At 45.9% G+C, this 20,949-nt stretch overlaps 5 protein-coding genes and 1 long non-coding RNA gene across 9 annotated transcripts; 4 read left to right on the plus strand and 2 right to left on the minus strand.

Annotated features, from left to right (window-relative positions):
* The first annotated feature begins 924 nt into the window (after positions 1-924).
* LOC111066985 (protein kinase C) lies at positions 925-7,426 on the plus strand. Of its 3 annotated transcripts, none has more exons than XM_022355975.2 (10): positions 925-1,344; positions 1,410-1,603; positions 1,662-1,719; positions 1,806-1,918; positions 1,998-2,071; positions 2,749-2,780; positions 4,455-4,525; positions 4,597-5,809; positions 5,870-6,009; positions 6,070-7,426. In XM_022355975.2, the coding sequence occupies exons 1-10, from the start codon at positions 1,185-1,187 to the stop codon at positions 6,229-6,231; spliced, it is 2,217 nt and encodes a 738-aa protein (XP_022211667.1). In that variant the 5' UTR covers positions 925-1,184; the 3' UTR covers positions 6,232-7,426. The 3 variants fall into 3 exon arrangements, with proteins under 3 accessions (XP_022211667.1, XP_022211668.1, XP_022211669.1); XM_022355976.2 differs by having other exon boundaries at positions 1,185-1,344; positions 4,600-5,809; XM_022355977.2 differs by lacking the exons at positions 925-1,344; positions 1,410-1,603; positions 1,662-1,719; positions 2,749-2,780 and having other exon boundaries at positions 1,828-1,918.
* A 2,624-nt stretch (positions 7,427-10,050) lies between these two features.
* Positions 10,051-11,308, plus strand: LOC111066989 (probable dimethyladenosine transferase). The gene is made up of 3 exons (XM_022355981.2): positions 10,051-10,214; positions 10,273-10,985; positions 11,048-11,308. The coding sequence occupies exons 1-3, from the start codon at positions 10,157-10,159 to the stop codon at positions 11,195-11,197; spliced, it is 921 nt and encodes a 306-aa protein (XP_022211673.1). The 5' UTR covers positions 10,051-10,156; the 3' UTR covers positions 11,198-11,308.
* A 112-nt stretch (positions 11,309-11,420) lies between these two features.
* On the plus strand, positions 11,421-12,627 carry LOC111066986 (serine protease snake). The gene is made up of 3 exons (XM_022355978.2): positions 11,421-11,568; positions 11,621-11,891; positions 11,952-12,627. Exons 1-3 carry the CDS (start codon positions 11,469-11,471, stop codon positions 12,538-12,540), a joined length of 960 nt encoding a protein of 319 aa, XP_022211670.2. The 5' UTR covers positions 11,421-11,468; the 3' UTR covers positions 12,541-12,627.
* A 210-nt stretch (positions 12,628-12,837) lies between these two features.
* LOC121405546 lies at positions 12,838-15,739 on the minus strand. Of its 2 annotated transcripts, none has more exons than XR_005968640.1 (2): positions 14,243-15,739; positions 12,838-14,167 (listed from the first exon to the last, which is right to left on the minus strand). It is a non-coding gene; the product is annotated as an uncharacterized LOC121405546 (long non-coding RNA). The 2 variants fall into 2 exon arrangements; XR_005968639.1 differs by having other exon boundaries at positions 12,838-14,182.
* Positions 15,740-16,082: 343 nt separating this feature from the next.
* On the plus strand, positions 16,083-19,579 carry LOC111066891 (NAD-dependent protein deacetylase Sirt7). Its single transcript, XM_022355836.2, has 2 exons — positions 16,083-16,780; positions 16,889-19,579. Exons 1-2 carry the CDS (start codon positions 16,655-16,657, stop codon positions 19,148-19,150), a joined length of 2,388 nt encoding a protein of 795 aa, XP_022211528.2. The 5' UTR covers positions 16,083-16,654; the 3' UTR covers positions 19,151-19,579.
* Positions 19,580-19,670: 91 nt separating this feature from the next.
* Positions 19,671-20,575, minus strand: LOC111066892 (attacin-A-like). Its single transcript, XM_022355837.2, has 2 exons — positions 20,214-20,575; positions 19,671-20,152 (listed from the first exon to the last, which is right to left on the minus strand). Exons 1-2 carry the CDS (start codon positions 20,504-20,506, stop codon positions 19,747-19,749), a joined length of 699 nt encoding a protein of 232 aa, XP_022211529.2. The 5' UTR covers positions 20,507-20,575; the 3' UTR covers positions 19,671-19,746.
* Between the last annotated feature and the right edge of the window lie 374 nt (positions 20,576-20,949).

Below are 20,949 nucleotides of genomic sequence, written 5' to 3' on the forward strand. Positions count from 1 at the left end.
GAATCGCCTGTGTTTCTCCCAATCTTGAGTGTGTTTGTGTGTGTGTGTATTGTTGGTGCTGGAATTTTTGTGTGTTGGTGTGATGCTGCTGCTGCTGCTGTCGTGTAGTAGGTTGTGGGTGGGCGGCGATAGGGGTTGGGGGTGGCATTAGGATTGCTTGTTATTATTTCATTGTTGTTTTATCTCTGAAAAAATAGCTTCTCCTCGCCTATGTGGTGTGTGGTGTGCCCCTACAGATTCCGTACATGCATTAAAAACAATTTGCATAAAAAAAGGGAACAAACTGCCATCTAAAGATTTGAGACCTAATCAAAGCTAAATTGAAGGCACCTTGAGAAAAACAACTTTTTCCCCCTCTCCAAACATTCTTTTGAATTAAAGCGTTTTGAGAGTATGTAGATACTTATTATGAAACGTTTCCTTTTGCTGTGGATTTACCTCAATTAAAGAGACGCTCCACCGTTATTGTACGATCGAAACGAAATCTGCGATAGATTGAAAAAGTTGTGCAAACACCCATCACTGCATCCGCTTACTTCTTGGAATGATAATGATTTATGTGTGGGGGAGTGGGGATGGGAAATATTACCACAACAGATGATGGTAGTGAACTATTTTCGATTTTCTGTTTCATGGACTGTTGTCGTTTGAGCGATTGCCTAATGTCCCCCAAACGAATGCATATATCTACATAATACATATACATATGTACATGTGTATATATAGTTGTGTGTATGTAAGAGTGGATTCCATCAATGTGAGGGCGACCTTGGGAAGTGAATCGGGTTATATCGTGTATAGCAGTATATTTATGAGTGTCAATGACCTACACTAACATTCATTGCCCCATAGAGAAAGTTCTGAACGTCACTCGGTCATTTCATTAATAAATTCTTATCTGATCTTGCAATTTCAGATCAGCCACAGACCCACAGACACACACCCACACACGACCACAGAGTGGTTCCTGCTGTTCTCCGAACCAAAGCAAACCACACAAAACCACCGCCGATACTGCTTCTGCTGCTGCTGCTGCTGACTCACGAGACGCAGTCCGCCAGCTGCTACCGGGGATCGGTGCAATAAAGATAAACCTCCTCTGCAGAGACCAGAAAGCCAGAACAGGGGAGTTGACGAGTTCAAACTTCAGGAGGGTCAAGTCAAGCAAGGGCAAACGGGGGGCAATGACAATGTTTACGGGCAAGCTGCAGATCAAGGTGTGCGAGGCGAGCGGCCTGCGTCCCACAGATTTCCAGAAGCGCCACAACCTAACATTCGGCAAACTAGCCGATGAGCAGCTCATTGATCCCTACGTCTCGATAGATGTCGACGAGAGTCACTTTGGTGAGTGAATCCCCCACCCACGCCCTAAGGGATTGGCGATCTTTTACTAATCTCTGCACCCACAGATCGATCCACCACACGCCCAAAGACGTTCGATCCTGTGTGGAATGAGCAGTTCGTGCACGATGTTAACAATGCCAAGAACATCAGTTTGACCGTCTTTCACGATGCGGCCCTGCCGCCGGATGATTTTGTTGCCAATTGCATTATATCGTTCGAAGATCTTATGCAGAGCGAGACAGGCGCTCCAGATCTATGGGTGAGTCTTCACAGAATCTTTTTTAATGCATCTCCATAACATATATCACTGTTTGCAGGTCAACCTGGAGCCACAGGGAAAGATCCATATAATCATTGAGCTGAAGAAATGCAATGGTGGGTGTTCGGGTGTTCCGTTAATTCTTGAGTCCAACTTGTATTGTATGTCTAACGCTTCCTCCTTTTTTTTTTTTTTTTTTTAGATCAAGCCAAAGCCGAGGCCGAGGTGGAACGCACTGTGGCCGTCAATAAGGAGTTCAAAGAGCGCGCTGGCTTCAATCGCCGTCGTGGAGCCATGCGCCGTCGAGTGCACCAGGTGAGTGCACCCCACCCCTCAGCATACTCTGGAATGCCACTGATCCTCTGACCCTTTGCGTATGCTCTTGCAATTCCAGGTGAATGGTCACAAGTTCATGGCAACATTTTTGCGTCAACCCACCTTCTGTTCGCATTGTCGGGAGTTTATCTGGTAAGTGGAGCGCTCCGCTCCGGCCTTGGCCGGCACACATAATCGTACAATATCCGTAACGTACTCACCGTACTCAGACCCAGCCGTACAGGGCTAAACATCTACCGTACCATTTATTCCTAAGTTGTATTTGCAGTGATTAATATCTACATAAACATGCATATAGTTTCGGGACTTATTTGATTTATCCTTATCACACCTTATCCTCCCTTACCCCCCAACTCTCTCGCTCTCTTTCTCTCACCATCTCTCCGAAACTATTTATGATTTGATTTGAATCGATTTGAGTTGATCTTATTTCTATGTTCTTAATGTATCATCCCCTCTCATCACTCGGGTCTTTGGGTCTGTAATGCAGAGTATTTTTTTATTCGATTTCCTATTAGCTATTTATTGTTTCCATTTGGCATTAATCCTGGTTTCTATTCAAGTGGATTATTGGGTCTCATTTTAAAAGCTGCTTTTGGGGTCAGGAACAAAACTCACGAACAACAGCTCATGCTTGATTTTCTTTTGGGTTTCCACTGGCGGTTCTTCCATCTCATTCATACACACACACCAAACCATACCACATCACATCACACACACACAAACACACACAATCTTCATTCAGTTACCAAAAAAAAAAAAATATATATATACATACAATAGCCATGGAATTTCTTGCCTTTTTGCAGGGGAATTGGTAAACAAGGCTATCAATGTCAAGGTATGTGTTTTGCTTCAAACTAAACGGAACCAGAGCCAACGGGTCCTCCTGGATCCTGCTGGGTCCCTGGGTGCCCTGGTGCTTTGCAGCTCTAGGAGTGGAGAGCCTTCAAAATAAGCTCCGCTCCACCACCCCCCCCATTATCCATATCACTTTGCATTTGCTTGTTACGTTCGTAATTCGTTGTTCGTTACTCATTTTATTCGTTGTTTGCTGTTGTCGTTTGTCCATGTTGTTGTCGTTGTTGTCGTTGTCGTTGTTGATGCTGTTGCTATTCGATTGAAGGAACAATAGCATCTGGATATTGTTCGTCTAGCTGCATTTTTACTTATGTACTTGCATATATTGTTTTATTTTACCTTATGAAACAAAAGGGATAAATACTTTTATTGATTGGATGTGGATGTGGCTGGATGGATGTAGATGTGGCTGCACGTGTTCAGCATTGTCCAGTCTGGACTCTGGCATCAATGCACCTTCTCGTCCACTCTCTATCTCTCTCTCTTTGGACTGTCTCTGTCTGGTATCCTGGCACTGGTCCTGTCCGCTCTGCACCACTACTAATCGATTGCTTTGCCATCACATTGCATTGTCCTTCTTTCATTTAGCAAAGAGAGAATGAACTACTGAACGTCGTGCTATACTAATTTGTGTGTCTGTCAGGGAAAAGTCCGTTGTAATTGTAACCCAATCTTCAAGCCTTAGGGATCCTTGCATACCCTACATATTTGTTGTTATCCCGGGATATATTCAGTTTGCTATAAGAATAAGAAGGGAAGTTCCATGTTCGTCTGTGTATCTATTTTATCCTCCCCCCAATCTTATCTCAGGTTTTAAGATCAATGAATTTTCTATACTTTTTCTTTCTGATTGCATGCATTAAATAAGTAGAAAAACGATCCAACATGAAACCAAATTTCAGTAGGGTCAACTTTTTGAATTTAGATCAATTTAGTTAGGAATTTATCAAAGAATATTTCAAAGCTTCGGGCAAGCCGAAGAAGGTCCTATTCTCTCTTGTGTTACACTTATTATTTATTGATGTCCAAAAAAAAAATAAGTCTTATAAAAGTTTTAATTTTGTTTTCGATATCTGCCCGAAGCATCTAAATGTTGTGATTAAAAAAAACTTTTGTGTACACCTGAACGAACACTAATTGACGCACAGTCACAAGGCACAGCCACAGAGCACTCAATAATTTCAAAACTCAACTAAACTTCACCTGACCTGAACACACACAACATGTGAATAATCCAATTTTGCACCAAAGAAATCACACAATTACTCAAAGATTTCGACTAATTAATATACATATACCTTTAATATATGCACTCTTAATGGTGATATTTGATGCAGATTCAAATCGCATTTAATGCCACCAATGGGAGATTTTTTGTGTCTAACCCTGAATGTTTCAATGAGCTTGTTGAGTAAACGATATGATATCCTGTAAATATATACAACAAAAACATTTATTCGTATGTCTAGAGTTTCTCCATAAGCTGCAAAATGCAATCTGCTATGCACTCTGCAATGCTCTGCTCTGCTATGCCAGATGATGAAGGATCCATTCCCATCCAGCATTCAGTTGCCCAATTCCGAGTGGAGATATTAATGATATATCGTTGTTTTTGGTCTCTCTCTCTCTCTCTCTCTCTCCTCATCATTTCTAGTCTGCACCTTAGTTGTACATAAAAAATGTCATCTGTCCGTGGTGTCCAAGTGTCCGGGCATGCGAGACGAGGTAAGCAACCCGATACTCTCCCATGTGCACTCAGATCAAAGGTAACCCTCCCCAATCACTCTTGTCTCTAGCAGCAGACCAAAGTGGAGGTGGTGCCTGCCGGCCAGAGATTCAACGTCAATGTGCCCCACCGGTTTGTGGTGCACAGCTACAAGCGGTTCACCTTCTGCGACCACTGCGGCTCGCTGCTCTACGGACTCATCAAGCAGGGCCTGCAGTGCGAGACCTGCTGCATGAATGTGCACAAGCGCTGCCAGAAGAACGTGGCCAACACGTGCGGCATAAACACCAAGCAGATGGCCGAGATCCTCAGCTCGCTGGGCATCTCGCCGGACAAGCAGGGCCAGCAGCCGCGCCGCTCCAAGTACTTGAACCAGCAGGGTGGCGAGGATAACTACGGCGCCTCGCTGGGCGGCGACGGGGACAATGTGCCCGGTGCTTCGTTCCGCAGTGGCACAATGTCGGCGGACAGCCTGGCCACCTCCACCAGCACGCTGACCAGCGGATATAACAGCAGCAGCTGTATGAGCCTGGCCGTGGGCGGAGCCACCGGGGACACACGCCCCGGCAAGTGTTCGCTGCTGGACTTTAACTTCATCAAGGTGCTGGGCAAGGGCTCGTTCGGCAAGGTGATGCTCGCCGAGAAGAAGGGCACCGACGAGATCTATGCCATCAAGGTGCTGAAGAAGGATGCCATCATCCAGGACGACGATGTGGACTGCACCATGACGGAGAAGCGCATCCTGGCGTTGGCCGCCAACCATCCCTTCCTGACTGCGTTACATTCCTGTTTTCAGACTCCGGACCGCCTGTTCTTCGTGATGGAGTACGTAAATGGCGGCGACTTGATGTTCCAAATACAGAAGGCGCGTCGATTCGAGGCGACCCGTGCCGCCTTCTATGCGGCGGAGGTGACATTGGCGCTACAATTCCTTCACACCCACGGTGTCATCTATCGCGATCTGAAGCTGGACAACATTCTGCTCGATCAGGAGGGGCACTGCAAGCTGGCCGACTTTGGCATGTGCAAGGAGGGCATCATGAATGGCATGCTGACCACAACGTTCTGTGGCACACCCGACTACATTGCCCCGGAGATACTCAAGGAGCAGGAGTATGGCGCCTCCGTCGACTGGTGGGCGCTGGGCGTGCTCATGTACGAGATGATGGCCGGCCAGCCGCCGTTCGAGGCCGACAATGAGGACGAGCTCTTCGACTCGATCATGCACGACGATGTCCTCTATCCCGTTTGGCTGTCCCGCGAAGCCGTTTCCATATTAAAGGGTATGATTTGCAATCAGCTTCTCGTCAGCTCGTGCTAATCCAATGACTCATTCTGTGCAGGTTTTCTCACCAAGAATCCGGAGCAGCGGCTGGGCTGCACTGGCGATGAGAACGAGATACGCAAGCATCCATTTTTCAATAAGCTTGACTGGAAGGAGCTGGAGAAGCGCAACATAAAGCCACCATTCCGACCAAAAATGGTAAGCTATGAGAAATCATTTTCCCCCTTACAGTTTGACTTAACATTTTTGTAACTGTAGAAAAATCCTCGCGACGCCAACAATTTCGATGCGGAGTTCACCAAGGAGGATCCGGTGCTGACACCCATCGGGAACGAGGTCATACGCTGCATCAACCAGGACGAGTTCGCTGGCTTCTCCTTTGTCAATCCCAAGTTTGGACCAGAGCGCAAAGTCTACTAGGGCCCAACGATTGTTGTTCATTTTCCCTTTCAGTTTTGGAGGCACCGGATCCGATCTGATCCGCCGAAATAACAATAACCCGACACAAGTTGAGCTCCACCCATCCCAGGGGGCCGGTCCGTATAGATCAGTCAGTCAGTCAGTCAGTGAGTTAGTTTTAAATTGGGTGGACATACAGATCGAACTGTGCCGTCATCTAGAATCAGCCATCTATCATCTACCATTAGCATCTAGCGTCTAGCGTATTCCTCTAGCGTATATCCCTAGCACATGCAAAACTATTTGTATTGTTTCGCGATGAAAACGCTTCATTGTTGTCTGTTTTCCAGTTGTATTCGTTGTCATTATTTCGTTCTAAATCCTAGGTTCGAATCAGAGAAGTGAAACATTGCAAGTAAAATACTGTTGATTTATCACACACATTGTCACCAGTCACCCTTCACCAGTCAGCCAGTCACCCGTCACCAGTCAGCCAGAGCCATAGCCATAGCCATCTCGACAAGCAAGAACCAGTGCCAAAGCTGCTGCTTAGCTTCGACTACTTGAATGATGCGCACCAGGCAGAAAGAACCAAGAAATTGTTAAGTTTATCCAGATTCCACTTCCACTTTCGCTTCCGCTTTAAGCTTCAAGCTACAGCTACTCTTGGAGCCTGCCTCCGCCGCTTAGAAAGTTTGAATTGTATTTATTTATTGTATTCTATTGTATTGTATTGTATTTTATTGAAGTTATGTTGTTTGCCATGCCAATCCACCGCCTCGCCACCCGCCCCGCCACGCACCCGAACCCATCTAGTCAATGCCCCTGTGGGCTGCAATTGTGGCTCAAAGTGCATTTTGTTATTAGTTATTTATTGATTAATTGTTTGTTTGATTGTTTAACGTGCCGAATCTCAAGTTTCGCACTTAAAGGCAGGCATAAAGACGGCCCAGACAGCGTCCAAGCTTAGCTCTTGCTCCAAGCGAATCTCAAGGGAACCTCTAAGAAAAAAAAAACACACACCCAATACACATATGTACATCACACATATGTGCCGCTCCGCAACGTGCCGTCTATAAAACAAATACCCCCACCCCAAAGCATATACATAAATACATACATACATACATTTATTTCAATTTGTTTTTTTGTATGTATTTGAAATCTTGCACAACTTCCTTCTCAAGTATTAAAGCGATATTATTTTAAAATTTAACCTTATTGTTATACATACAAATATTTATAAAAAAAAAAAAAACAAAACTAAAACATTAAACAAAAACGCAAAAATCAAGCCAAAACATCCTAAAAACAAACGCATACAATTTACCAACAAAACAAAGAGAAAGTAAAGCTAACTAATCATAGAAAATAAAGCTAAAATAAAACAAACAAATGTCTATAAAATTCACATCAATTTATGTATGCTAAAAACTAAAAAAAAAAAACTAAACAAAACAAATTATGAATACAACCAAGAAACGTGTTTAGTCTGTAAGCAGAAGAAAGAGGGGAGAACAAAAAAAAAAACAAATTATATATATATATATATAATATCCATACATAAAGTAAATAAAATTGTGAAACTAAAGGCATATTTATACCTATAAACAAACAAAACACTTAGCGTAATGAAAGAAAGCCGAACAAAAGTTAAATAACAATGAAATTATATGGAAGGAGGAGGAGAACAAACGAGACGAGACGAGAGATACAATATTAACGATTATTATATGTTGATTTTAAAGCCAAAGACTCAAAGCTAAATTCTATTCGAAACAAATTTTTGGGAGAACGCATCGAAATTTGTTAATTTTTTTAATTAAATGTTGTTATTCCTATTATTTAATATACGACACATTTCATGCGATGCGGCAAATTCGATTTGTTTCCGTTTTATGTTTGTCAATCTATTCACAGAGCAAAAGGAATTCTGCTAAAAGAAATCACTACAAAATATATACTTAAAATTATAATGGAAGGAATGGCTAGCCAAGAACCCTTCAAGGACAGGAGATTTATTAACTATAAGCAGCGTTGTTAACTAAACAAAAAATACAAAAGTAAAACCAAAAATGCAGAGTCAGGGGCATAGGCATAAAACACACAAGATTTGTATGTAATAATGAACGCCCAGTGTCTAATAATAATAATAATAATATGTATTTGTGAAATAGCAAGCCCTGCGTAAGCGCTAGTTACCCATTTACAATTTAAATGTTAACCTAAAGTATTCTCAAAAACGCATTTTACCAAACAAACAAAAAAATACAAAAAAAAAACAAAAAGAAAAACACTCAAAAAAAAAATTAAGAAAAGAATAAGGAGAAGACATGGGACAAAAAAAAATGTTACAAAAGATAAAAGAATAATTTTATAAAACAATGAGCTCAATCGCTAGACGATCTCGGCCATTGAGAAGATTGAAAAGTATAGAAAAAATAGTAGCCCTATTCAATTAAAAAACAAAACAAAAAGAAAGAAAATGATACAAAATATACAACAAATAGAGCAAAACTCTCACAGATATACGCATCCAGCCAACATGATTTATTTATATGAGTATAGAGTCCATTGGTCAGTAGAGGTCAGATCAGGTCAGGGAATAAGCAAACAGAATAGAAAATATTGTTGGTTTTTCTCGAGAAGAAGCACACACAAGATACAAAGAAGTAAGGCTAGAAAGAATGGAAGGGAAGTGGGAACAGAAACAGAAACAGGCAAGGGAAATGGGAAATGGGAAAAATGAAAAGAAAAGCACAAATCGCGGAACCTGAAACAAGTAAAATATTATAGGGAAATGTGAAACCAAATGTTAGCTATAAGCTCACTCTTCAAATATGCAAAGCAAATCAATGCAAATGCTCCCTTCCCCCACTCTCAATCTGCTAGACACACAGAAACACAAACGCTATAATAGGTCAAAAGTCATTGCTTGCCAAAGAAGAAGGGCTCCCGGAGAGCGATCCAGCCAGTACTACATATAACTCTGTATTGTATGTACGAGCTCTCACAAATCAGATCCAGCTTAGCTAACGTTTCTCTGGACAAGAACAAACACACACAACCGATACATACATATGTGCAACTTTTTCATGTACCTTTCGCATCTTAGATACTTAAACAAAAAACACACATACAAACATACACTCGAAGGATTATTAACGGCTGCCCAGCCCCCTAATCATTGTCTAAAAGTTGTTAACTACAGAAACTACTAAGAACAAAATATATTGAATTATTTATTGAATGGCGTACAAAGCAAAGCGCAACAAACTGAAAGAGATGATGCAGGAGGCGTAGTAAGAGGAAGAGTCATTGCAAAAGTAATATTAATTAACAGAAAGTATTCAGAACACACACTAAAACAAAACAAACAAACAAACAAAATGCCGAAGAAGTAACCAAACTATAATTGGGAGAAAGCATAAATAAAGTTAAGTTATGTTTAAACAAAAGAGATAAATAACTGTAAAGGTAAAGTCAAGAGTCAACAGTTGATATGTTGTAAAAACACAAAAAAATTATATATTAAAACAAACAAAAAATGAAGCCAAGAAAGGAAGAAATGTGAAATGTTAAAGCAGATCTTAAATAAATGGTAAAAAAAAAAAAAAATGTACCGATGTGCGAAGATAACCAAAGATACCAAAATTAAAACATCAAAAATTGATTTATAATTTTAAGTGAAAACTAATTAATAAATAAAGAGGTAACACCTATGAAAAATGTAAACGTCCCGCCAAATCGTTTTGAATTTCACAAATCGCAGCGGGATATACTTCTCGGTATATTTACGGTATGTTCCGGTATATTTCTGTGGTATATTTTGTCTATCGATAAAGCTGATAGCATCCCTAAATTGCACATGTTCAAAACAAAGCACGATTTGTACTATTTTTTCGACAATTTAATCAATTTACAGGCAAAAACACAAGTTTGAACAATGCCAAAAGTAAAGACAGAGAAGAAGAGCCGCGTGCACAATGAAGTGCAAAAGCAGGGTATGTTCAATCCTTGGAAAAACCAACCAATTCCACTTCTAACCGTGTTTCATGACAGGAATTGTATTCAACAAGGATTTCGGGCAGCATATTTTAAAGAACCCCTTGGTGATAACCACCATGCTGGAGAAGGCTGCTCTGCGACCCACAGATGTGGTGCTGGAAATCGGTCCCGGTACGGGAAACATGACTGTCCGCATGCTGGAGAAGGCGAAGAAGGTGATTGCCTGTGAAATCGACACCCGCCTGGCCGCCGAGTTGCAAAAGCGTGTGCAGTCCACACCGATGCAACCCAAGCTGCAGGTGCTAATCGGTGATTTCCTGAAGGCGGAGCTGCCCTTCTTCGACCTGTGCATTGCCAATGTGCCGTACCAAATCAGTTCGCCGCTGATATTCAAGCTCCTATTGCACCGGCCCCTCTTCCGCTGTGCCGTGCTCATGTTTCAACGTGAGTTCGCCCAGCGTCTAGTGGCCAAGCCGGGCGACAAGCTCTACTGCCGTCTGAGCATCAACACACAACTGCTTGCCCGCGTCGACATGCTCATGAAGGTGGGCAAGAATAACTTCAGGCCGCCGCCAAAGGTAGAGTCGAGTGTGGTGCGCCTGGAGCCGAAAAATCCCCCACCCCCGGTGAACTTTACCGAATGGGATGGCCTCACCCGCATTGCCTTTTTGCGCAAAAACAAGACTCTCGCTGCCACCTTCAAAGTGAGCTCCGTGATGGAAATGCTCGAGAAGAACTACAAATTGTATCGCTCGCTGAGGAACGAGGTGGGTGGCAAGCATTCAAACCTAAATAAATAGCTGCATTCCATATCATTTGTATCTTGCAGCCCCTCGAAGAGGGTTTTAATATGCAGGAAAAGGTCATCCGAATTCTAGAGGAACTGGACATGGCCACATCCCGTGCGAGATCTATGGACATAGATGATTTCATGCGTCTCCTGCTGACCTTTAACTCGGAAGGAATACACTTCAATTAGTTAGCTTTCCTCTTTAGATATTAAGACTGTTAAACTTTTTATATTAGCAGAAGCAATATAAATGTTAAGCCAAAGAACTGTGTGTCAGATAAATGTAAGGCTTATTTCGTACAGAAAACAGGTATCTATGGAAGCAGCTGATTGTCCGCTGATTCTCTGATTAATGTAAGAGATTCGTTCTGAGCGGAGCGGTGTTCTCTGCTGCGCAGTTCGTGAGCGATCAGTCGTCAACCGGTCGTCTTTTAATGCAGTTCATCGACGATTCATAACTATGTCGATGCGCTTGCTTGCTTCGGTGCTGTTGATGCTTTCTCTGAGCGGAATTGGCACCCTTGTGCTCAGCCAGACTCCGGATCGAGCCGCTCAGCAAGGTATGATCCCACCGATATATTTTTAATGATCGCTAGCATTTGCTTCTTTTAGCTTGCACACTTTTTAAGCGAACAGTGTTCGAGGAGCGTGTGCCCATCAGTTTCTTCTTTGCCAATGCACCCATCACCTACGAGACCGTCGACTCCTGCCATGGCTCGCGACCTCTGATAGTGGGCGGATCTCCGGCCGAAGCCAAGGAATTCCCACATGCGGCGCGGCTCGGCAATCGCAATGCTGATAACAAAACGAATTGGTTCTGTGGCGGCACCTTGATAAGCAATCGGCTAGTGCTCACAGCAGCCCATTGCTTCTACACCGAGTAGTGGGTATCAGGAGGATCTCAGCTCTCGATCTAAATATTAAATGTTCTCTTTTGATGCAGTGGGGCGGTGAATGTGGTCCGATTGGGAGAACTGGAGTTTGATAACGACAAGGACGATGCCGAGCCGGAGGACTTTGAAGTGCTAAGCTCCACGATGCATCCGGATTACAATAACCCAGCCCTCTATAATGACATTGGCATCGTTCGGCTGAGTCGAGCGGTCAACTTCAGTCTGTACATGCATCCCGCCTGTCTGCCCTTCGACGATGGCGAACGCCACGAGACGTTCATTGCCATTGGCTGGGGTGCTCGAAAATTTGCCCAGAATCAGTCCAATAAGCTCTTGAAAGTCCAGCTGCGGGGCTACGGACAGCGTTGCCTCACTAGCGTGGAGCCCAACGAGCAGCTGCCCAACGGCTACAACGCCAGCACCCAACTCTGTATTGGCTCTCCCGAAAGCAAGGATACTTGCAATGGCGACTCTGGTGGCCCGGTGCTCTCCTACCACAAGGACTATCCTTGCATGTACCACGTAATGGGCATCACCTCCACTGGCAATTTCTGCGATACTCCCGACTTTCCAAGCCTCTACACTAGGGTCCATTACTATATGGATTGGATCAAGCAGCAGCTGGCGAGGACCGCTTAAAGTGAAGGAGATTTATTCCGTTTATAGTATGTAGTGGAAGCAAAGTCCGTATGGGCAACAAATACATTATCATGTTATCAATTTCTATCTCTTTTTGTGTGTTGTGTGTTTTATGTTTGTTTGAGAACCAGGAAGAACGGCGAACCGGTTTGAAACTGATATTCAGAGTCCATTACTCATTAGCTATTTTTACAATCAACGAGAGATGTGTTCTGTCGTTTGGATTGTCAAGAGTTTAGCTTTTGATTTTCCTATATGCAAACCGGCTTAAAGATGACCAAGATGTACCTCTAAAGATCGGTTGCATAATAATAATTGCGTATATTTGATTTATAATCAATATAGTCCCGGGTTTTCCCTCCCCCTATCATCAGGCAATCTCTCGCTGGACGATAACCTCGCAGAGATCACAGCTGGAGTCCGTCGATTGATTGAGATACATTCAGTAGCTGCCAGAGCGTTGCGAGTGTACGAACACGAAACGAGTGACAGGGAAATGCAAACTGCGTTCACAATAAAGATTTTCCAGCTGGGAGCTGCCTTGCTAGTGCTGGCAGCCGACTGGAGTGCAGCCCTGGATCAGGATCTAGTCAGATGTGAGTACTCAGCGATTATAATCGATTCTGAAACAATGGCGACTGCTCTACCCTACAGCATGCGCTGCCTACAAAAAGAGCGTGTTCGAGCAGACGTCGGAATTCAGTCTGCTCTATGCGAATGCACCGGTCATCTACAAGACCAGAGACACGTGCACCAGCTACACGCCCCTGATTATCGGCGGAGGACCCGCACTTCCCAAGGAGTTTCCCCATGCCGCACGCTTGGGTAATCGCGATGAAGATAACGAAATAAATTGGTTCTGTGGCGGCACCTTGATCAGCAATCAACATGTTCTCACGGCGGCCCACTGCCTATACAGCGAGAAGTCAGTATCTATCAGGCAGTGCAGGGGGGCTGGTTATCTCTAAACGATTCTCTGTTGCAGTGGGGCGGTGAATGTCGTTCGGCTGGGAGAACTGGAATTTGACAACGACAAGGACGATGCCGATCCGGAGGACTTTTGCGTGGCCAATTCCACGGTGCATCCTGGCTATGCTCATCCAATCATTTACAATGATATTGCCCTGCTGCGACTGAGCCGACCCGTCACCTTCAACGAGTACAAGCATCCGGCGTGTCTGCCCTTTCACGATGGCGCCAGCGATCAGACCTTTATTGCCATCGGCTGGGGTCAGGTAAAGGTTGTCAGCGAAAGTTCCAAGAAGCTCAGGAAGGTGCGTCTGAATAACTATGGCACCCGATGCAGCACCACGTCCGAGCCAAACGAGGAGCTGCCCAACGGCTACAACGCCAGAACCCAGCTCTGCATCGGCTCCAAGGAACACAAGGATACATGCAACGGGGACTCTGGTGGCCCGGTGCTGACATATCACAGGGACTTTCCGTGCATGTACCATGTGATGGGCATCACCTCCACTGGAAATTTCTGCGACACTCCGGACTTTCCAGGCCTCTACACGCGTGTACATCAATACTTGGACTGGATTAAAGCGGAGATGGCCAAGAGATCGTAACAGCCACGTTCCATTCCATGCTAATTATAGACCACATCTGTACGGGGAACAAGCTAAGCAAATCGGAACTATGGAAGTTGAATTGTTTTCTTGGAATTCGGGAACAAGGGAAATTCTGTTTGTCTTACCAATTTAGCAATGCGATGGCCTGGGGCCTGCTTGATCAATCTGTTTGCTCGGCGATGAATAACTGATTCGAAACCCGTTCTGCGCGGTAGGCGACCCGCCTGCCTCGCTTTGATTAGCGGCTGAGCAAAGTAATCGCAATCAAATCTGTGGCGAAGATGATTCTCTTGCTGGTGTCGCTGCTGCTTAGCGAACTGCCATGCGGTTTTGGCCAAAATTCACATTTACATTCGGATATTGTGCGCTGTAAGTGTGACCCGATCTCCTGATGGTCTCACCTCATCCATGGAGGCGACTACACTCCCTTTACAGCTTGCACCAGTCTCAAACAGAGCGTGTTCGAAGAGACGATAGCCTACAGTTTTCTCTTGCCCGGAGCACCTATTCAGCGACAAACTGTGGACAATTGCCGCAGCTATACGCCGTTGATTGTGGGTGGGGATCCGGCCAATCCCAAGGAGTTTCCACCTATGGCACGGCTCGGACGTCGCCTAGAGCTGGGACCAGAATATTGATTGGTTCTGCGGCGGCACACTGATAAGTGAACGCTTCGTTCTAACCGCTGCCCACTGCCTGGAATCGGAACAGTAAGTGACACTGAGCTAATAAACTGAATGAAGAAATAAATTATCTTTTCTACTGCTGCTGCAGAGGCGAGGTAAATGTGGTTCGTCTCGGCGAGCTGGACTTTGACACGTTTGAAGATGATGCTGCCCCACGGGACTACAACGTGGCGGACTACAAAACACATCCGAACTATGAGGATCCACAGCTCTACCATGACATCGGACTGGTCAAGCTGTCAGAGGATGTCGTATTCGATCTCTACAAGCATCCCGCCTGCTTGCCCTTTGTCGATGAGCGTTATTTCATTTCCTTCATAGCTGTGGGCTGGGGAAGCACGGGGTTTGCTGTGAAACCCTCCGCGAAGCTACTCAAAGTGAAACTGGATCGCTACGAGGATTCGGTATGGGTTATCCATCATTGTATTGAAGATACCGATCCGATGCCATGTTTTTTTCCAGATTTGCAAGAAGATTCTCTCACGACAACTTGAGGAATATCCCCACGGATTCGATGCCGCTACTCAAGTGTGCGTTGGCTCTGATAGGGCTCAGGATACCTGCAACGGGGACTCTGGTGGTCCGTTATTAATGTACCATCAGAATTATCCCTGCATGTATCATGTGATGGGCATTACTTCGGCAGGTCTGTCCTGTGGCACGCCAGGACTTCCCGGCATCTACACGAGCGTCTTTCGCTATCTGGATTGGATAACACAAACGATGGCCAAGTTTTGAGAATGATGCTGCATAGTGTGGAAATCTACCTCTGATTAGATTAGTTTGATTAAAAAAGTTTTAAAAGTTTGTGGAGATCCTAAGGCAGGGTGATGGGGGGTTTCTGGCTATAATCTGATCGCACCTTGCTGACGGCATTTGCACAAAAAAATTTTTTTTTAATTTAGGAAATTTGTAAAAATGTAGGAATAATTTAAAAAAAATGTAAAAATTTAGGAAAAACGAAAAAATGTAGAAAAAATGTAATACAAATTTAAAAAAAACCCAAAAATTATTTTTTTGTCATTGACAATAGCTGACTGATATGAAACGAAAAATTCTAATTGCTCGCTGACAAAAGCTGACTAATATGAAATCAAAAAACTATAATTGCTCGCTGACAAAAGCTTACTGATATTAAAATAAAGTTGTAAATGCTCGCTGACAAAACCTGACTGATATGAAACGATAAATGTTGAATTGCTCTCTGACAAAAGCTGACTGATATGAAACGAAAAATAATAATTGATCGCTGCCAAAAATTTAAAATAAAGGGAAAAATGTAAAAGCTAGAATGCAGAACCCGGTCGGTCCCAGAGCCAAACACGGCCGGTCCCAGAGCCGAAGACCTGGGACCGTACGCTGAAACCTCAGCTGCGTCACTTTCGTTGTATGAACTGGCACATGCACATCTGTATATACAGTATGGTTAGTGGTAACGGTCACTGATGCTGATATTTTATGCTGTAGAAACGGTTCCTTCTTCTGTCACTGCTTGCAGTGCAAACAATCGACAAGTCACTGAATTGGTTTATGCATCCCTGAAACATCGATGACCATAAAATGCTCGATTGCCGCGCACTGTAACATCGATAGTTGTTTACCTTTTTTCTAACAAAAAACATTTATAAATATATATGCAATAAACCATAAAACAAGTAATTGTTAACGTCCTGAGAAATGGAGGGGTGCAGGGCAAATAAAATGTAAGTGTGCGCGCTGCCAAAACTTTTCACACTACTCGCAGCGGCACACATTTTGTTGCCAAATTTCCCCCCAACCCCTGTGCGCTCGCTGGGGAGCATTTTTAGTTTGGATTTCCAGAAACTAAAGCCCGGAGGACGGTGGCTAGTCATGGACGAGGACGTGGGGCTGCCGGAGCACAGTGCGGATGTGGCGCAATCTTATATAACGCGGGCGAAAGTGAATCCTGCTAAGAAGGACAACGAGAAGCGGCGTCGAAAGGATGCTATGCGAAAGGTAATTAGTTGCGCACCCCCACACACACATGCAAGTGATTGCAATTGTATCTGAGCGTGTGTATCTGTGTTTCCTCGATGTTAATCAATGATTATTCCTTTCCATCAGGTTTCGCAAATATTACGAAAATGCGACTCCCTGCGCTCAGTCGATGACCGCCAGTTTCTGGAGAAGCATCCGGACATGGTAAAGGCCACAAAGAAGCGAAAGGAACGCGTCGAGATCTACAAGGAGCGGGTGGTCGAAAAGGAGGATGCCCCGCACGTTATCGAGGCCAAGGTGGAGCAGCTGGCCAACATCATCTCCCAGGCGAAGCATCTCATCTGTTACACGGGCGCTGGCATCAGCACGGCCGCCCTCATTCCCGACTACCGTGGCAGCAAGGGAATCTGGACGCTGCTGCAAAAGGGCAAGGACATCGGAGAGCATGATCTGTCCAGTGCGAATCCCACCTACACCCACATGGCCCTCTACGAGCTGCACCGTCGCCGTCTGCTCCACCATGTTGTCTCGCAGAACTGCGACGGTCTGCATCTGCGATCGGGTCTGCCGCGCCACTCACTCTCCGAGATCCACGGCAACATGTACGTGGAGGTGTGCAAGCATTGCAAGCCGAATTCCGTCTACTGGCGCCAGTTCGACACCACGGAGATGACGGCACGCTACTGCCACAAGACGCACCGGCTGTGCCACCGCTGCTCGGAGCCCTTGTACGACACCATAGTTCATTTTGGGGAGCGCGGAAACCTCAAATGGCCGCTCAACTGGACGGGGGCCACGCAGCACTCGGAGCGGGCGGACGTGATCCTCTGCCTGGGCTCCAGTCTGAAGGTGCTCAAGAAGTACACCTGGCTGTGGCAGATGGACAAGCCGGCGCGCCAGCGGGCCAAGATCTGCGTGGTGAATCTTCAGTGGACGCCCAAGGACAACATAGCCAGCATCAAGATCAACGGCAAATGCGACCGCGTAATGGCCCAGCTGATGCAACTGCTGAACATCGCGGTGCCGGTGTACACCAAGGAGAAGGATCCCATTTTTGCCCACGCCACGCTTCTGATGCCCGAGGAGTTGCACACCCTCACGCAGCCGCTGTTGAAGAATGCCGACGAAGACGAGGCCTTCACCACCACCACCGAGGAGACGCAGGATTCGACAATCTCCACGGAAAGCTGCAGCTTCAGCGATCTGCCCATAGGCAAGGGGCCGCGCATCCGAACTCCCATTAAGAACGGAAGACGCATCAAGACGAACCTCGACCTGCGTCAAAAGTATGCGAGGAGCGTATGCTCCAGCCTAATAAACGGGAATGATGCAGAGGTCAAGATAGAACCAACCTCCAATGGAGAACTCAAGCTGGGCAATGGCTCTGGGCCGGGCTCTGCCCTGCTGCTGGTGGCGGAGGAGACAACAATCAAAGTGGAGACTGAACTGAAGCTGGAGGAAGCACTGGACATCAGCCCCAACCACGATGACGCCCTCCTCCTTACCACCGTGAAGCAGGAGATGCAGCTGCTGGAGCTGCTGCCGAAACTGGAACCGCTCTCGCTCAAGGAGGAGGTGGAATTCGATATGGAAACGGGGATCAAGACGGGGATCCCCCTGAAAGTGGAGAGCATGGAACTGCCAAAACTAGTCGCTATTCAGAAGACCCAATTGGACGCAAGTCCCAGACCAAGTCTGCCGAGTCTCTGCCAACTGCCTGTGGAACTGTTTCTGGAGCCCGTTCAGCTGCCGCCGCTGGTGCCCATCGGGGCGCCTCTGTCCACACCCTTCATCGAACCGAAGCACATACTGCCACCCGTGTTCCAGGCCCTCAATATACAGATCCAAAGCGATGGAGCCACCTGCTCGGCGGACTCCACCACCGAAGAAGACGAGGAGAACGAGCTGTCGCAGATGGACATGCTGCGGCAGCATAACGACGAGGAGCTACTCCGCCAACTGCCCAGCTGGTACGACGCCAAGTACGCGTACTCCGGTTTGCACAGCATCCTCATACCTCCGCCAGAGGATCTCAACATCTGGAACTCGCAGGTGGTGCCGAACTTCGCCATGAATCGCTCGGCCGCCAGCTGCGGCTTCTGCTTCGATCGGTATGCCGAGCTGGACTGCCAGTTCTATCGCCAGTGGAACCTCAACCAACGCAAGCACAAGAAGCGCGCTCGCAGCGGCCGCTTTGTCGTCTGCGAATGCTGTCCGACCAGCGACGATGAGGACGAGTACGACGAGAACATCTCCCTTGCGCACATTGCGGCAGCGGAGACGGCCAAGCGTCGCCAGCAGCTGACGACGAGTTTCCCCCGCAAGCTGGCACGCACTCAGGCGGGTTGGTATGGCAAGGGCTACAAGAAGGGTCGCAAGCGCAGATAAACCAGCTCACAATGGAAATATCAGCGCAAACAGATCAGATGCTCGCTTCAATAGTATTTTAGCCGTAGGATCATAAGTTATGGCATAGTTGGTAGTGCCACCTAGCCTAGGGTAGGGTACCTTTTAATTCGTATAATTTATGTACGTCCATGTCCAATTTTAAGATCGTCTTTACTTATTACCATGTCATTCGGTTCTCACTCTTTGTTTTATCATGTCATTTCCATTGATTACTAATTTGTGTGTCCCGTCCCATTTAAAGGGATATTTAATATGTGTTCGATATATGTGTATTTATTTGGAAATCGCAATTCGATTCGAGCCACAATGTATGTCCTATTTTTAAGGATCCTTGTCACAGCAACCCACTTGATTTACCGCCCCCCTTTGACTTTTAGGTTAAATAAACAATAAGGCATTATTGCTATACTTGATTGAAGTTTTATTCTGGTTTCATGGCAGACAGCTTTCATGTGTCATAGCAGCCAGATGCATTCACCGTTTCATTGGATTCTTGGTAAAAGTTTCAAAATTTTATTATTTCAATTAAATTAAGTAAAAAATGACAAATTGTAAGTATCATCTAAAAGTCAGCTTTAACCACCGAAATGATGGGTCAGACCCAGGCCAGCGCCAAAGTCTGTCCTTTGATTGGCGAACGGGCCACTCATCCACTTGTTGGCCGTTCCATTCAGATCGATGTGCGTGTTGCGATCGGCCGATGACCAGAGATTGGCACGGGCCTCAGCGCCCAACTGACGACCGATGCCGGGGAAATTGCTGTGCGTCACACTGGCACCATGACCATTGATGTGGGAGTAGTCGAGGGCGGCGCCATTGCGTTGGAACTCGAAGCCTTTGGCCAGCTTGTTCTGCGAGGCAAACGCCTTGGCATCGAGATTGTGTACGCCGTCGTTGAAGAGATTGGCATGCACCTCCTGCTGGAAGGCGTCCTTCACGCCGGGAGTGTGGGTCCTGGTCACAGAGGCACCATGGCCATGGCTGTGGGTAAAGAGGGGAAGTTCGTTAGACTCCTGTTAGATGGCTCTTGTGATCCACTTACTTATTGTAGGCCGCAGTTCCGCCAACGGTGGCTGGACCCGATTGGGTGTTTCCAGCTGCAAACGCCTGAACCACCGCATTGTGTTCGGGAGTGCCAAATGCCTTGGTCAGATCCATGCGGGCATCGGCGCCCCCGGCCGGATTCGATGCCAATGAACCGCCCAGAACCTGGCGACGGAACCGCCAGCGTGGTGGCTGTGTCGGCGGTGGGTGGTAGGGCATTGTTTGAGCCGATGCCTCGGCTATGGCTCCCAGAGCAACAAGTGCCACAATTAGAATGCTTCCCTTCTGCATGCTGTGTTTGGTTGTAGTTGTCTTGTGTTTGCTGTGGGACGAACGAACGCTGACTGATGCCTGATTGTGGCTCACCTTGCGCTTTTATAGCGAACGCAAATACGTTCGAGGGGGGATCACCTCGTCATCACGTTCCGTCTTCGATATTCCATCTGTCTTATCAGCTAGAAAATCCCCGCTCAGCACAGCTCTCCTTTGGGTAATGTGATTTACTTTTGTATATGCGCAACGAGGGCCCTGAACTTATCCCCTGCACCGCCAACTTGTTGCTCCTTTTTTGTTGGGATTCACCTGCCCCTACAGTTTAGGGAATTTTCGTTAGTGAAGAGATATATTGGGTTGGGGGGGTTCGAGTTTGAGTTCCAATAAAACTCCATCGTTTCGCTTTCATTTATCTGTGTAGAACCAAGTTTATTCACTTATTAACTTAAGGCTTAAAGTAT

The sequence above is a fragment of the Drosophila obscura genome, unplaced genomic scaffold (assembly GCF_018151105.1).
Source record: "Drosophila obscura isolate BZ-5 IFL unplaced genomic scaffold, ASM1815110v1 contig_150, whole genome shotgun sequence".
Lineage (NCBI taxonomy): Eukaryota > Metazoa > Arthropoda > Insecta > Diptera > Drosophilidae > Drosophila > Drosophila obscura.